Consider the following 18,484-nt stretch of genomic DNA (forward strand, 5'->3'; position numbering starts at 1 on the left):
ACAGTGTTGACAGTGCACTGCTTCCCCCTCCTGAGGGTGCGAATGATTGTCCAGAATCACTTCGAAGCTATCTGGAAGTCGTTCTCTTTGGCTTCGCTGAACTCCCGATTTTTTGCCTCTGTAGCCGTCAAAACCGGCCTGTACGTACCTACCTGTTGCCTCCCGAGTCCCATTAGCCTAAAGGACCCAATAGGATTCCTTCTTAAGCTTAACGGCATCCCTGACCATTGTTGTCCACCAGCGGGTTCTGGGATTACTGCCACGACAGGCACCAACCTCCTTGCGGCCACAGCTCAGGTCAGATCCAAATTGGGACCACATACGTTCCTCCGCTTTAAATGCTCCCGTATCACAGATAGACGGTCATAAAAGCAAGATGTGCGGTGCGAAATGAGCAAGGCATTCACACGAATAGGAGGGAATAGGCACAATACGAAGGTCCTGAGTCAATCAATCAATCAATGTTTACTTATATAGCCCTAAATCACTAGTGTCTCAAAGGGCTGCACAAACCACCACGACATCCTCGGTTGGCCCACATAAGGGCAAGGAAAACTCACACCCAGTGGGACATCGGTGACAATAATGACCCAAGTGGGACGTCGGTGACAATGATGACTATGAGAACATGATACTGTGATACTGATGATACTGATGACTATGAGAACATATGAGAACATGATACTGTGAAAGATCAATCCATAATGGATCCAACACAGTCGCGAGAGTCCAGTCCAAAGCGGATCCAACACAGCAGCGAGAGTCCCGTTCACAGCGGAGCCAGCAGGAAACCATCCCAAGCGGAGGCTGATCAGCAGCGCAGAGATGTCCCCAGCCGATACACAGGCGAGCAGTACATGGCCACCGGATCGGACCGGACTCCCTCCACAAAGGAGAGTGGGACATAGAAGAAAAAGAAAAGAAACGGCAGATCAACTGGTCTAAAAAGGGAGTCTATTTAAAGGCTAGAGTATACAGATGAGTTTTAAGGTGAGACTTAAATGCTTCTACTGAGGTGGCATCTCGAACTGTTACCGGGAGGGCATTCCAGAGTACTGGAGCCCGAAATGAAAACGCTCTATAGCCCAGAGACTTTTTTTGGGCTTTGGGAATCACTAATAAGCCGGAGTCCTTTGAACGCAGATTTCTTGCCGGGACATACGGTACAATACAATCGGCAAGATAGGATGGAGCTAGACCGTGTAGTATTTTATACGTAAGTAGTAAAACCTTAAAGTCACATCTTAAGTGCACAGGAAGCCAGTGCAGGCGTAATGTGATCAAACTTTCTTGTTCTTGTCAAAAGTCTAGCAGCCGCATTTTGTACCAACTGTAATCTTTTAATGCTAGACATGGGGAGACCCGAAAATAATACGTTACAGTAATCGAGACGAGGCGTAACAAACGCATGGATAATGATCTCTGTGTCCTTAGTGGACAGAATGGAGCGAATTTTTGCGATATTGCGGAGATGAAAGAAGGCTGTTTTAGTAACGTTTTTAATGTGTGACTCAAAGGAGAGAGTTGGGTCGAAGATAACACCCAGATTCTTTACCGTGTCGCCTTGTTTAATTGTTTGTTTGTTTGTTTATATAGCCCTAAATCACTAGTGTCTCAAAGGGCTGCACAAACCACAAAACAAACCACTACCACATCCTCGGTAGTCACTAGAGAAAAGCGCTATATAAATATAATTCACTTCACCATCAAGGTATATATTGACGCTTACATAGGTCTGCTGATGATGTTCCCCTTTAAGGCTGTTGAGTTTTTCATTTTGCTGTGGCGGGCCGCCACTATTAATTCGATGTAGGGGAAGCCCTGTAAGTTGGATTTCCATAAGACGTTGTGAGCTTGCAGTGTATTTCAATCAATCAATCAATCAATGTTTACTTATATAGCCCTAAATCACTAGTGTCTCAAAGGGCTGCACAAACCACTACGACATCCTCGGTAGGCCCACATAAGGGCAAGGAAAACTCACACCCAGTGGGACATCGGTGACAATAATGACCCAGTGAGACGTCGGTGACAATGATGACTATGAGAACATGATACTGTGATACTGATGACTATGAGAACATATGAGAACATGATACTGTGAAAGATCAATCCATAATGGATCCAACACAGTCGCGAGAGTCCAGTCCAAAGCGGATCCAACACAGCAGCGAGAGTCCCGTTCACAGCGGAGCCAGCAGGAAACCATCCCAAGCGGAGGCTGATCAGCAGCGCAGAGATGTCCCCAGCCGATACACAGGCGAGCAGTACATGGCCACCGGATCGGACCGGACTCCCTCCACAAAGGAGAGTGGGACATAGAAGAAAAAGAAGAGAAACGGCAGATCAACTGGTCTAAAAAGGGAGTCTATTTAAAGGCTAGAGTATACAAATGAGTTTTAAGGTGAGACTTAAATGCTTCTACCGAGGTGGCATCTCGAACTGTTACCGGGAGGGCATTCCAGAGTACTGGAGCCCGAAATGAAAAAGCTCTACAGCCCGCAGACTTTTTTTGGGCTTTGGGGATCACTAATAAGCCGGAGTCCTTTGAACGCAGATTTGCTGTCAAACAGTGAAGTGAAGTGAATTATATTTATATAGCGCTTTTCTCTAGTGACTCAAAGCGCTTTACATAGTGAAACCCAATATCTAAGTTACATTTAAAGCAGTGTGGGTGGCACTGGGAGCAGGTGGGTAAAGTGCCTTGCCCAAGGACACAACGGCGTTGAGTAGGATGGCGGAAGCGGGAATTGAACCTGCAACCCTCAACCCACTCTACCAACCGTGCTAAACCGCCCCAAACAGGAGCGAGCGGGGCGTCACACACGCTGCAGAGTAGCAAATGCAGAAGGAGAAAGACTTATGGTGGGCTTCTAACCCCCCTCCCAGTGTAAAGAGACGGAGCAAATAAGAGGCTTAAAGACCATGAGAAATCCACACATATTCACTATTTGTGTCGCGCATTGCTGACTCGAGGACACGGTGAGAAAGTACATTTCCGCTTTAGTACGTGCGCACGAGTGAGGGAGGGTAGTCCTCTCTAATACTTTGTTTTTAGCACTCTAGGTTAGGTCGCAAGGGTCCAAAGTGCGACCGGGGAGACGTTTGCGCCCCGCAGCTAATTTTTTTTCATGTTCTAAAAATACTATTTAAAAAAAAAACATGAAAAAATTTAATAAAAAAGCAAAAAAGTTGCGATGTCATGCAGGCTGTTTTTTCTTTAAAGCTAAAAAAAAATGTTGTTATGAATTATTGACCTATTAAAAGTTAAATTAAGTATTCCACTTTGAAATATTTTTTTAGGTAACATTTGCATATTTTGTGTGTCTGCCATAAAAAAACAAACTAAATTATTTATGACATAAGGACATAAAACAAACGAATAAAAAAACTAGGGGTGGGCAAATTAATGCGTTAATTACGAGTTAACTCATCAATCTATTAACGCCGACAATTATTTTATCGCACATTTGCGTATGTTGTTTACATGCTTTTATTTTGTTAACGCCTTTTCTTAACAACGTGGAGGGGCTCTTGGTAAAGATGGAACATTTGGCAAAAATACCGGACAATTCTGCAAATTTCCTGGCTGGCTTACAGCGTGGTCACTCCGGGATCACTTACGACCGCCAGACAATTCTGGATGTGGATAGATCGGGCCGTTTTGGACTGAATGAGGCGTGCTTGCTAGACCGGCTAGCTAGCGTGGGAATACTTTGCCGGCTACATCCAGCGGCCTGTGAAGCAGCGGAGTATATGTGTTGTCTGTCTATTTATCAATAATGCAGACCAGGAGTGTTGGCTGAGTTCTTAACGTTTGCTTTCAGAGCGTGCATATCACAACATACAAGATGTCGTCACTCCTGTTGCATGCTGGGTAGGGTAGTTCTTTTATTCCCTGGCTCATAACATCACAATATAGTACCATGTATATGATGCCTTCAGTTTATCAAAGCACCAAGCAAACAATCGGAAAATTCCCATCATATCAATTCCTAGATATGGTCATAATTATTTTAAGTGCACTACGCAGAATAAACACAACATTATTAATATTGCTACTACGGATAATTTGATCCAAAATTCCCTAAAACAGCCCACTACCTATAATATAGGTTTTTTAAACATAAGATCCCTGATAAAAAAAAAAAATGTTTCTGCTGTTACCTCAGAAATTGCCTGTTCAGATGTTATGATTGTGGCTCAGAGATTTGTATGTAGATTATATTTATTTTCCATAACAAACAGGATAACTTAAATACCCTGGCAGTGGCAATAAGCTTAAATGTTTGTATTTACATTTTTGGAGTTGATTTTCATCAAATATGCTATTTAACTGCTACTGTTTAACAAGGACTGATTTAAATTGTGTTTGCACAACAAATGTTTTGGCGCTTTTGTTCATGTGGGAGAATATTCCAATAAAGGTGCACTACACACTACTTTTGAATTCATTATTGGGCTTTGCGTATACAATGCAGTTAATCGCGATTAATCAGAGAAATAGTGCGATTAACTTCGATTAACATTTTTAATCGTTGCCCAGCCCTAAAAAATACTATTAAAAAAAAAAAAAAAAAAACATGAAAAAATGGAATAAAAAAGCAAATGTAAACAAAAAAAAGTTGCGATGTCATGCAGGCTGTTTTTTCTTTAAAGCTAAAAAAAAATGTTATGAATGATTGACCTATTTAAAGTTAAATTAAGTATTCCACGTTGAAATATTTTTTTAGGTAACATTTGCATATTTTGTGTCTGCCATAAAAAAAAAATATATTTATGAAATAAGGACATAAAACAAACAAATAAAAAAACATTAAAAGTGTGGATCTCGAGATTCAAGCAAGTAAAAAAAAAAAAAAAAGACTTAATTTTTTACACTTTTATGAGTGGGGCTCTTTTTCATCCCTTAGAATTTTTATGGGATTTTTTTTCAATTGTTGTTGTTAAAACAAAGAAAAAAAATCAAAATCTTAATGTTGATATGAATTATTGACCTTATTAAATAAAGTTCACAATAAATATTCCACTTTGGAATACTTATTAGAGAAAATATTAAATTTTTTATGTGTCTGCCATAAAAAAAAACTAAGCACATAAAACAAACAAACAAAAAAAACATTAAAAAAGGGGATTTAGAGATTCAAGCAAGTAAAAAATTTTTTTTTTTTTTAAAGTATTATGTTTTACACTTTTTTGAGTGGGGCTCTTTTTCATCCCTTATTATTATTATTTTTTTTTTATTATTATTGTCATTGTTAAAAAAAAATATATATCTAAATCAGTGTTGTTATGAAATATTGACCTTATTAAAGTTCACATTAAATATTCCACTTTTAAATATTTTTTAGGGAAAATATTGCATATTTTGTGTGTCTGCCATAAAAAAACAAAGCACATAAATCAAACAAACAAAAAAAAACCAAAAAAAAAAGTTGCTCTACAGATTCAAGCAAGTAAAAAAAAAAAAAATCAATGTTGTTAGGAATTATTAAAGTTTTTTCGGGAAAATATTGCATATTTTGTGTGTCTGCCATAAAAAACTAAGCACATAAAACTAAGTTGATCTAGAGATTCAAGCAATTTAAAAAAAAAAGACTTATTTTCTACACTTTTATGAGTGGGGCTCTTTTTCATCCCTAAGATTTTTTATGTTTTTTGTTTTTTTTCGATAATCATTGTTAAAAAAAATGTCATCAATGTTGTTATGAATTATTGACCTTATTAAATTTCACATTCAATATTTCACTTTGACATTTTTTTAAGGGAAAATATTGCATATTTTGTGTGTCTGCCATAACAGAACTAAGCACATACAACAATAAAAACCAAAAATACAGAAAAAAAAGTTATAAAAATCCCATGTTTTACACTTTTATGAGTGGGGCTTTTTTTGATCCCTGAGAATTTTTCTGGAAATTTTTTTTCAACTGTAATTGTTAAAAAAAAAAAAAAATCAATGTTGTTAGGAATTATTGACCTTCTTAAAGTTTTTTAGGGAAGATATTGCATATTTTGTGTGTCTGCCATAAAAAACTAAGCACATAAAACTAAGTTGATCTAGAGATTCAAGCAATTAAAAAAAAAAAAAAGACTTATTTTTTACACTTTTATGAGTGGGGCTCTTTTTCATCCCTAAGATTTTTTATGGGATTTTTTTTTCAATAATTATTGTTTAAAAAAAAAAATCAATGTTTTTATGAATTATTGACCTTATTCAATTTCACATTAAATATTTCACTTTGAAATATTTTTAGGGAAAATATTGCATTATTTTGTGTGTCTGCCATAACAGAACTAAGCACATACAACAACAAAAACAAAAAATACAGAAAAAAAAGTTCTAAAAATCCCATGTTTTACACTTTTATGAGTGGGGCTTTTTTTTATCCCTGACAATTTTTATGGAATTTCTTTTTCAACTGTCATTGTCAAAAAAAAAAAATAAATCAACATTATTAGGTGTACCCCGCCTTCCGCCCGATTGTAGCAGAGATAGGCACCGGCGCCCCCCGCTACCCTAAAGGGAATAAGCGGTAGAAAATGGATGGATGATGTTAGGAATTATTAACCTATTTAAAGTTCACATTAAATATTCCACTTTGAACAATTTCTTTAAGGAAAATATTGCATATTTTGTGTGTCTGCCATAAAAAAACGACGTTATCTGCGACATAAGGACATAAAACAAACAAACCAAAAAAACAATAAAAAAGTTGATGAGCAGATTTAAGCAAGTTAAAAAAATAACACAATAACATTTATTTATTTTTTATTTTACCTCAACTCCGCCCCCTTGCTCACTTGTCACACCCTCAGACTCGTCGAGGCGCTGGAATTGCTGCTGGAAATGTCCGTGGTGGGCGGAGAGGCCTTTGAGTGACCTCTCCAGCTGGCACACTGTGTTCTCCTCTTATCGCCTTCGAGCCGCATCACACGCCATCTCATCAGGCGTCCGCCAAAATGTGCAAAATATGCTAGCAGGCGTTATCTACACAGAATATTTAGTACATCTTCACTTAAATACCTTAAAGGGGAACATTATCACAATTTCAAAAGGGTTAAAAACAATAAAAATCAGTTCCCAGTGGCTTGTTGTGTTTTTTGAAATTTTTTTCAAAATTTTACCGGTCCCGGAATATCCCTAAAAAAAGCTTTAAAGTGCCTTTTTTTCGCTCTCTGCCAAGACACTGTTCATTTTCTTGTGACGTCACACAGTGCTGCCAATGTAAACAAACAATGGGAATACCACAGCAAGATATAGCGACATTAGCTCGGATTCAGACTCGGATTTCAGCGGTTTAAGCGATTCAACAGATTACGCATGTATTGAAACGGATGGTTGGAGTATGAAAGTATTGAAGAAGAAACTGAAGCTATTGACGCTATTCATAGCCATAGCATGGCCGAATAGCTGCGTTAGCATCGCCGGTAAAATGTGCGGACCAAACGATCAGGACTTTCGCATCTTGTGACACTGGAGCAACTTAAATCCGTCGATTGGTAAGTGTTTGTTTCGCATTAAATGTGGGTGGAAGGAAACGTAATATAGTTGCAAATGCATCCACACTTTTTCTGCAGGCGAGCTACTTTTCAATTGACCAACTCGAGGGGATCTACCTCATTTATATATATCATTTATATTTATTTATTTATGAAAGAGACATTTTTATAAACAAGTTAAATGTGTTTAATGATAATACAAGCACGTGTAACACATATAGGTGTCTTTCTTTCACGAAGACAAGAATATAAGTTGGTGTATTACCTGATTCTGATGACTTGCATTGATTGGAATCAGACAGTAATGATGATAACGCCCACATTTTCAAATGGAGGAGAAAAAAAGTTGTCCTTTCTGTACAATACCACATGAAAGTGGTTGGTTTTTGGCATCTAATTCATCCAGCTTCCATACACTTTACAAGAAAAACATTGGCGGCAAATTCCGTAGCTTGCTTTATTGACATTCACGGCACCCGAGGGTCTTGTGAGATGACGCTGGCTGCTGCCAGTTCATTATTATGAAAAAATGACAGAGAGGAAGGCGGGAAACACTTTTTATTTCAACAGACTTTCGCGCCGTCCCTTCCGTCAAAACTCTAAAGGCCGACTGCGCATTTCCTATCTTCACAATAAAAGCCCTGCTTCATGCTGCCTGCGCTAACAAAATAAGAGTGATGTGCACGCCAGCTTTCTGAGGGATCGCTTGTGCACGCCAGTTTTCCGAGACTCTGTATTTAGTTAGCGCAGGCAGCATGAAGCAGGGCTTTTATTGTGAAGATAGGAAATGTACCGTCGGCCTTTAGAGTTTTGACGGAAGGTACGGCGCGAGAGTCTGTTGAAATAAAGTGTTTCTCGCCTTCCTCTCGGTCATATTTTCATAATAATGATCTTGCAGCAGCCAGCGTCATCTCACAAGACCCTCCGGTACCGTGAATGTCATTTAAGTGACGTCTTAAGTGATGATCACTAATTTTTAGGTCTATTTTTTTTAAAAGCCTGGCTCGAGATCGACTGACACACCCCCCGCGGTCGACTGGTAGCTCGCGATCGACGTAATGGGCACCCCTGATCTACAGGTTATCCATACATCTCAGTGCCATGTCTGCTTTAGCACCGCCGGTAATTAGCATGTTAGCATCGATTAGCGTAGCATGTTAGCATCGATTAGCTGGCAGTCAACATCAACAAAACTCACCTTTGTGATTACTGTGACTTTATGGTTGCAAATGCATCTGCAGGTTATCCATACATCTCTGTGCCATGTCTGCTTTAGCACCGCTGGTAAATAGCATGTTAGCGTCGATTAGCGTAGCATGTTAGCATCGATTAGCTGGCAGTCACGCCGCGACCAAATATGTCTGATTAGCACATAAGTCAACATCAACAAAACTCACCTTTGTGATTTCGTTGACTTTATGGTTGCAAATGCATCTGCAGGTTATCCATACATCTCTGTGTCATGTCTGTCATCGCCGGTAAAATGTGGAGACACTTTGGTACATTCAATGGGGGTCTGGCGGCAGATTTCTTGCCAGTGGTGCAACTTGAATCCCTCCCTGTTAGTGTTGTTACACCCTCCGACAACACACCCACGAGGCATGATGTCTCTAAGGTTCCAAAAAATAGTCGAAAAAACGGAAAATAACAGAGCTGAGACCCAATGTTTACAATGTGTTGAAAATGAAAATGGCGGCTGTGTTACCTCGGCGACGTCACATTCTGACGTCATCGCCTCCAGAGCGATAAACAGAAAGGTGTTGAATTCGCCAAAATTCACCTATTTAGAGTTTGGAAATCGGTTAAAAAAATAGATGGTCTTTCTTTCTGCACCATCAAGGTATATATTGACGCTTACATAATGTTCCCCTTTAATTGTTTCCAAGTGGTGTCAGTAACGCGGCAGTAAAACGGTTGGTCAGACAAAACGTCAGACATCGTCATGGACCACTGTCTCAATAACTCCCCGGTTTTGGTGAATTTACTGAGGAATTTGTGAAACTGAAACAATAGCTGAACAGTGGCCAAATCAGGGGTCGAGAACCTTTTTGGCTGAGAGAGCCATGAAAGCCAAATATTTAAAAATGTATTTCCATGAGAGCCATAGAATATTTTTTAACACTGAATACAACTAAATGTGTGCATTTTTAAGTAAGACCAACATGTTTAGAGTATAATAAATCCCTTATTCGTTTTAATAACCTTCTTATTCTGGAGTTAACCAATAATAAATCAAATACTTCTTACCATTAATGCGACTTATGAATGAATGAATGGGTTTATTTTGAGCCATGCAAACAAAACAAGAGAATGACATAAAATATAAAAGAAATATATAGATACATTATTTTTACACCTACATTGAAAACATTACATGTGACTAATCTTTTGTTGTCAAGATTGGCTCAAAAGGGAGTGGGAAGGAGTAAACTTATTAGGTCCCACCCCTATACATATACAATATATATATACAATATATGATACAATATTATATATAATATAATTCAATTCAGTGGTTGCTGCTATATATTGTCTATATGTAATACATTTAAATTCACACACACTTACATATGTACACAGACATATACACACACATATATACAATTTATATATATATATATACATATACATATATATATATATACATATATATACACATATACACATACACACACAATCACATACATACACACATGCATATACCCAAAATACACACATATCCATCACACACTACCACACTTCTTGAACAAGTGTGGTAGAAAACGGATGGATGGATAAAATGCATGAGAATTTTTTATTTTATTTTATACGTTGTTTTTAGCTCTGTGCTTACTAGCGGAATTATTCATAATTATCGTGTTAAGCCAGGGTTGTCCACCGCACACTGAAAAATCCGAGCAAGCGGGGGCCATTTTCATCATTTTTATTTTAAAAACCAATACAATATATGTATAAAAAATATACATTTAGGCCTCCACTCAGTTATGATCCCGGGGACCCCAAAGGGTTTTGGTAAAAAAAAAAATATTAAAAATGTGTCATTATTCAGTATTATAATTGTTATTATTATGCAAGTTTTAAATCTCTAGATCAAGATTAGAATAAAAAAAAGAAGAAAAAAAACACAAAATATGCAATATTTTCCACCTAATAACTTTTTTAGGTGGGATATTTGAGATTATATAATAATTGGAGCCTTAATTTTGGATTTTGATTCATTATTATTTTTTGAGCAATGACACTTAAAAACAAATCACACTAAAATAATTGGGGATCCAAAAGTGTTCTACTTATTAAAGTGTTAAAAAACAGATTTATACATTTTTTTTTTACTGTTTACTTTTAGCACAATAATCTCCAGATCAACTTCAGACATATCCGTCAATTTAAGTTGTATTGTTGTTTATGTTTTGTTTGTTTGTTTTAGGCCCTTCTTTAAAAAAAAAAAAACCTCAGTTTTTCATTGGGTAAAACACAAAATATGCAACATTTTCCCCCAAAAATATCTCAAAGTTGAATATTTAATGTGATGTAATCGAAGCCTTGTATAGGTCAATAATTCAAAATGACATTGATTTTGATTCATTATTATTTTTTAAAGAAGGAAACAGCCTGCATGGCAGCTTTGTGTTATAAGAGTAAGCGTTTCAACAATTTCTTGTTACATTTGCTCTTTTATACCACTTTTTATGTTTTTAAATTTTTTTTTAATTGTATTCTTAAAATGTGCCGTGGGGCCGTTAAAAAATGAGCCGGGGGCCGCACTTTGGACAGCCCTGTGTTAAGCAATGTCAGCTAAGATGTATCTGAGAGCCAGATGAAGTCATCAAAAGAGCCACCTTTGGCTCTAGAGCCATAGGTTCCCTACCCCTGGGCTAAATTATAGCCCCTGAATATGTGTACGTTTTATAATCTGACTAATCGCTAAGATAATCGATATCGATAACTAATCTACTATCAAAATAGCAGTTGGTTGCAGCCTAAATGTATAATTACACAGCATCCGACACTCTTTTTAACTTGTATTGCCAATCTTATGTTAACAAGCAACCCAATTCCAACGCATATCCCCCTCCAGTCTGCGTGCTTCACTTTCCAAGCGTTGTCTGTAAACCGGCAGTAAAACGGTTTCTCAAACAAAACGTCAGTCATCTTCATGGACCCACAAGCTGCGCTAAACAGACTCAATAACTCCATTGGGGCATTTTGGTGAATTTACTGAGGAATTTGTGAAACTGAAACAATAGCTGAACAGTGGCTAAATTGTAGCCCCTGAATATGTTTACCTTTTATAATCCGACTAATCGCTAAGATAATCGATGAATAATCTACTATCAAAATAGCAGTTGGTTGCAGCCTAATTGTATAATTACACAGCATCCGACACTCTTTTTAACTTGTATTGCCAATCTTATGTTAACAACCAACCCAATTCCAACGCATATCCCCCTCCAGTCTGCGTGCTTCACTTTCCAAGCGTTGTCTGTTACATGGCAGTAAAACGGTTTCTCAAACAAAACGTCAGTCATCTTCATGGACCCACAAGCTGCGCTAAACAGACTCAATAACTCCACGGGGGCATTTTGGTGAATTTACTGAGGAATTTGTGAAACTGAAACAATACAAAAAGAATGCCATTGTAAGTTAATAATACTAACAGACACTCGTAAACGTGTTAGCACGTTAGCTAAGCTTGATTACATTACAAATATGCATGAAAAGACTCCTACCGACGTCACACATGGGACTATTTAGTAAATACAAATAGTTTTAGTTATATTGTAAATCTTACAAACGTTGCTTGGAGTGATGAACGAAGAATCCATACGAGTAGAAACGCTATGGATGGCTAGAAGACTGAACAGCACTTATATCGGCCTTTACATATTTTCCTCAATTCCAAACCAAAGAGTTCGGACAGGTGGTGCACTTTCAAACGCACTTCCGACTTCAACTTAAGTTTCTCCAAAAATACATTTATTCGCAAAACGGTTGTTTTACTACGGTCGCACGTCACGGCACTATTGTGATGATTTTGATACCACGCCGTTACATACCTATTTTATTTTTTATTTTTTTACATTTAAGCGTCAAAACACCGGATCCACTTTCATTATCATAACTTTCGTTACCGCGGTCATAAGTTGCGTTATTGAGGCAAATAAATAGTGTTCGCTTATACAAGTGAGGCTCCTCCCATTTTAGCAAATATTTTGAATATACTGTAATCTGAAAAAAAGGACATATTTTAGAGGAGTCAGTGTACAGCTTGGTAAGCAATCGACTCAACAACCAACATTTTAGTGTCTCCTGCAGTTGTGCATGGGCAGAGTTCACATGCGGTACCAACTCCCGGTAACTGGGAACCCATTTTCAGTACTTTTGTGTGTGTTAATAAATGCTAAATGTTTTATAAAATATTGTTTTTTTTTAATGTAGCATTTATGAAAACTGTGTTGTCCAGCTCTTATATCTTGTTTTATTATTACATGAGAGTCTCTCTTGCAATGCAGTTGCACCTCCAGGACATTAGATGGCAGTACTGTACAGGCTATGTATGTTATGTTGTTTAACGAGGAAGCTAAATGTGTTATGTTGCGCCCTACAAAGTGTTTGTACTGTCTTATTACACAACAGCTGTTTGATCATCTTCATAGTAGTTTTCATGGCTAAGTTTGGAGGCGTGGATATCGCCATGTAAAATCGCTAATGCTAATAGTAGCCCGTCTATGGCAAATCCAGTTTAAATTAGCATCGGGCTAGCGCAGGGGTAGGGAACCTATGGCTCTCCAGCCAGATGCGGCTCTTTTGATGACCGCACCTGGCTCTCAGATCAATCTTAGCTGACATTGCTTACCAGGATAGCTCGGTTGGTAGAGTGGCCGTGCCAGCAACTTGAGGGTTGCAGGTTCAATTCCCGCTTCCGCCATCCTAGTCACTGCCGTTGTGTCATTGGGCAAGACACTTGACCCACCTGCTCCCAGTGCCACCCACACTGGTTTAAATGTAACTTAGATATTGGGTGTCACTATGTAAAGCGCTTTGAGTCACTAGAGAAAAGCGCTATATAAAATATAATTCACAATAATTCCGCTGGTAATCAGTGTTAAAAAATATTCTTCAAAATATAAAACATTCTCATGCATTTTAATCCATCTATCCGTTTCTAACGCACCTGTTCAAGAAGTCGCATTAACGGTCAAAAGTATAGCTAACTTCAGAATAACAATGTCATTAAAAAGAATAGGAGATGCACACATTTAGTTGTTGTAATCTGGGAAAGTCCAAATGAACGAGAAGGCGTAGAATTGTACAAGGCTACAGGTTTCTCTCCTCATTGAGCTAAATTGATTCCTGTCTCTGTTTAATTCCTTGCTTCTGGTCTGTTTCATATATGTCATCAGTGTTTGAACCTGACAGTTGTAATTGTTAATAATGTTTTAAAATATTTGGCTTTCATGGCTCTCCCAGCCAAAAAGGTTCCCGACCCCTGGGCTAGCGCATTTTTGGAAGAGCGGAGCCTCACTTAACACACGAGTCTTTTCTACCAAGCACACTTGCCTTGTCGGTGTTGAAAATCGCAACTTTACTTTGAGGGGGTCCGCTCTCAGTGCTGCTTGAGTGATTGTTTAGCCGCTGTTGAGTCACCTCAACAAAGGTATTCAAATATTGCACCGTTTGATTTGAGGTAAATCGATACTTGGTAGTATCGACGGTAACACTTGGAAATTTCCGTTTTTGCTTCCGGCCTGAAAGTGTTTTGTCGGAGATGAACGATGTTGACGATAAGCGGGTCGTGTTTTGTTTGCGGTTTTGGCTTTAGGTCCGACAAGATGCTTGTCACTTTCCTCATTGGATGTTTCACTTCTTCTTCCAGACACAGACTGTTCAAGAAGCTCTGCAGAGAACTCTGAAGTTTTACAGACAACGAGACATCAGGTAGGATTCTTCCGGGTTGTCGTCCGTCTTAAGTAGCACTTTGTCTATTATTTGTTTACCACCATTTGACTGGATCCTATACCACACACACCTAGTTGTTGTTGTGTTCAGGGGCGGGCACCGAATATGATACTTTTTTTGGGGCCCCACGTTACGGTACCTGGGTCGGTTGGCGACTTCGGCTCTAAAACGCAGTTAAGTAAGGCTCCGCTTTTCTAAAAACGCGCTAGCTGGATGCTATTATACATTGGCTTTGCCATTGACATGCTACTGATTAGCATTAGCGATTTTAGCCTTTTAATTTCAACATATTCAAACGTGTTAGTGACATCATATAAGATACACGTTACGATCAAACAGCTGGTGTGTAATAAGTACAATATTTACAGTATTAACAATTTTTAGGGTGCAACCAAAAAGTGACCAACACACCATAAACTATACACGACTGCCATCTAACGTATTTGCAAATGAGACTCAGAAAAGTGGTAGTAAAACAAAATATAACAACTGGACAGCGGTGATCATAATCAGATCATTTTTAAAAAACAATTAATAGTTATTGACACACATAAAAGTACTGAAAATTGGCAATATCGATATTGTATCGGTTCAAATTTAGGCGGTAGCCATCCCTGTTTTTGACAGCTCTAAAAATCATGTTTTCTAGATGTGTTAGTGACAACAAATAAGATGCACGTTACAATCAAACAGCTGGTCTGTAATAATTACAATACTTACAGTATTAACACTTTTTAGGGCGCGAAAAAAAACTGACCAACACACCATAAACTATACACGACTGCCATTTGACGTATTTGTAAATGAGACTCAGAAAAGTGGTAATAAAACAAGATATAACAACTGGAGAGCAGTTATCATAATCAGCTCATTTTCAAATAACAATTAATAGTTATTGACACATAAAAGTACTGAAAATTGGCAATATCGATATTGTATCGGTTCAAATTTGAGCGGTAGCCATCCCTGTTTTCGACAGCTCTAAAAATCATGTTTTCTACATGTGTTAGTGACAACAAATAAGATGCACGTTAAAATCCAACAGCTGGTCTGCAATAAGTACAATACTTACAGTATTAACACTTTTTAGGGCGCAACCAAAAAGTGACCAACACACCATAAACTATACACGACTGCCATCTAACGTATTTGCAAATGAGACTCAGAAAAGTGGTAGTAAAACAAAATATAACAACTGGACAGCGGTTATCATAATCAGATCATTTAAAAAAAACAATTAATAGTTATTGACACACATAAAAGTACTGAAAATTGACAATATCAATATTGTATCGGTTCAAATTTGAGCGGTACCCATCCTAATTTTAACAGCTCTACAAATAATGTTATCTAGATGTGTTAGTGACAACAACAAATAAGATGGACGTTACAATCAAACAACTGGTCTGTAATAAGTACAATACTTACAGTATTAACACTTTTTAGGGCGCGACAAAAAAGTGACCAACACACCATAAACTATACACGACTGACATTTAACGTATTTGCAAATGAGACTCAGAAAAGTGGTAAAAAAACAAAATATAACAACTGGACAGCAGTTATCATAATCAGCTTATTTTCAAATAACAATGAATATTTATTGACAAACATAAAAGTACTGAAAATTGGCAATATCGATATTGTATCGGTTCAAATTTGAGCGGTACCCATCCCTGATTTTAACAGCTCTAAAAATCATGTTTTCTAGATGTGTTAGTGACAACAAATAAGATGCACGTTAGAATCAAACAGCTGGTCTGTAATAAGTACAATACTTACAGTATTAACTCTTTTTAGGGCGCGACAAAAAAGTGACCAACACACCATAAACTATACACGACTGCCATCTAACGTATTTGCAAATGAGACTCAGAAAAGTGGTAATAAAACAAGATATAACAACTGGACAGCGGTTATCATATTCAGATCATTTTTAAATAACAATTAATAGTTATTGACAAACATAAAAGTACTGAAAATGGGCAATATCGATATTGTATCGGTTCAAATTTGGGCGGTACCCATCCCTGTTTTCGACAGCTCTAAAAATCATGTTTTCTAGATGTGTTAGTGACAACAAATAAGATGCACGTTAGAATCAAACAGCTGGTCTGTAATAAGTACAATATTTACAGTATTAACACTTTTTAGGGGGCAACCAAAAACTGACCAACACACCATAAACTATACACGACTGCCATCTAACGTATTTGCAAATGAGACTCAGAAAAGTGGTAATAAAACAAGATATAACAACTGGACAGCGGTTATCATAATCAGATCTTTTTCAAATAACAATTAATAGTTATTGACACACAAAAGTACTGAAAATTGGCAATATCAATATTGTATCGGTTCAAATTTGAGCGCTACCCATCTTAATTTTAACAGCTCTACAAATGTTATCTAGATGTGTTAGTGACAACAACATATAAGATGGATGTTACAATCAAACAACTGGTCTGCAATAAGTACAATACTTACAGTATTAACACTTTTTAGGGCGCACCCAAAAAGTGACCAACACACCATAAACTATACACGACTGCCATCTAACGTATTTGCAAATGAGACTCAGAAAAGTGGTAATAAAACAAGATATAACAACTGGACAGCAGTTATCATAATCAGCTTATTTTCAAATAACAATGAATAGTTATTGACAAACATAAAAGTACTGAAAATTGGCAATATCAATACCGTATCGGTTCAAATTTGAGCGGTACCCATTCCTAATTTTGACAGCCCTAAAAATCATGTTTTTTAGATGTGGAATGTTCTTGTTTATCTCCCGCCATTTTCTTTGTTTCTGTTTGGGTTGTCCGCAGGTGTCCGGACTCCAGCAGGCAGAGTGAAAGTAAGGAAGACAAGTGCCCTTTTCTAGAAAATTCTGGCTCGGAAGAGGACGTTCTTCAAATCCTGAACTACATGGCCACCGTCCTCGGTAAGATTTGTGCGTCCTATCACCGTCACAATATACACGTAACCCCAAATGACCCGCTCCCTGCCTTTTCCTAACCCGAGTCCTTGGTATGATAGGCGAGCGTGCTGACTACCGAGCTAAAAGCCCGGGCCATCATTTTGGTAGCCGTAGGTGTCTTAGGGTGGCAGTACTTTGATTTCATATATATATATATATATATATATATATATATTTATTTATATATATATATATATATATATATATACACACTAGGGAAGGTTGTTTGCAAATGTTGTGCAAACATCCACGCAGCGCATAACTAAAGGTCAATGACCGCACCCACGGGAATGTGTGACCATGTCTGTTGACCCTTTGTGTTGGTGCAATTTTTTTTTTTTTCCATGCACCATGACTAGGGAAGGTTGTTTGCATATGGTCATATAAGTGAATGCTGTGCAAACATCCACGCAGTGCATAACTAAAGGTCAATGACCGCACCCACGTTAATGTGTGACCATGTCTGTTGACCCTTTGTGTTGGTGCAATTTTTTATTTTTTCATGCACCATGACTAGGGAAGGTTGTTTGCATATGGTCATATAAGTGAATGCTGTGCAAACATCCACGCAGCGCATAACTAAAGGTCAATGACCGCACCCACGTTAATGTGTGACCATGTCTGTTGACCCTTTGTGTTGGTGCAATTTTTTATTTTTTCATGCACCATAACTAGGGAAGGTTGTTTGCATATGGTCATATAAGTGAATGCTGTGCAAACATCCACGCAGCGCATAACTAAAGGTCAATGACCGCACCCACGTTAATGTGTGACCATGTCTGTTGACCCTTTGTGTTGGTGCAATTTTTTATTTTTTCATGCACCATGACTAGGGAAGGTTGTTTGCATATGGTCATATAAGTGAATGCTGTGCAAACATCCACGCAGTGCATAACTAAAGGTCAATAGCCGCACCCACGTTAATGTGTGACCATGTCTGTTGACCCTTTGTGTTGGTGTAATTTTTTATTTTTTCATGCACCATGACTAGGGAAGGTTGTTCGCATATGGTCATATAAGTGAATGCTGTGCAAACAT

The 18,484-nt window shown here is 37.8% G+C and overlaps 1 protein-coding gene across 1 annotated transcript in view; it reads left to right on the forward strand.

Annotated features, from left to right (window-relative positions):
• The window catches only part of gucy1a2 (guanylate cyclase 1, soluble, alpha 2), a 104,858-nt gene that overhangs the window by 30,023 nt on the left and 56,351 nt on the right, over positions 1–18,484 (forward strand). Inside the window, exons 2-3 of the mRNA XM_061919258.1 lie at positions 14,381–14,442; positions 17,295–17,410. Coding sequence (XP_061775242.1) covers positions 14,381–14,442; positions 17,295–17,410 — 178 coding nt within the window. The remainder of the gene's footprint in view (positions 1–14,380; positions 14,443–17,294; positions 17,411–18,484) is intronic.

This window comes from Nerophis ophidion, linkage group LG13, assembly GCF_033978795.1.
Source record: "Nerophis ophidion isolate RoL-2023_Sa linkage group LG13, RoL_Noph_v1.0, whole genome shotgun sequence".
NCBI lineage: Eukaryota > Metazoa > Chordata > Actinopteri > Syngnathiformes > Syngnathidae > Nerophis > Nerophis ophidion.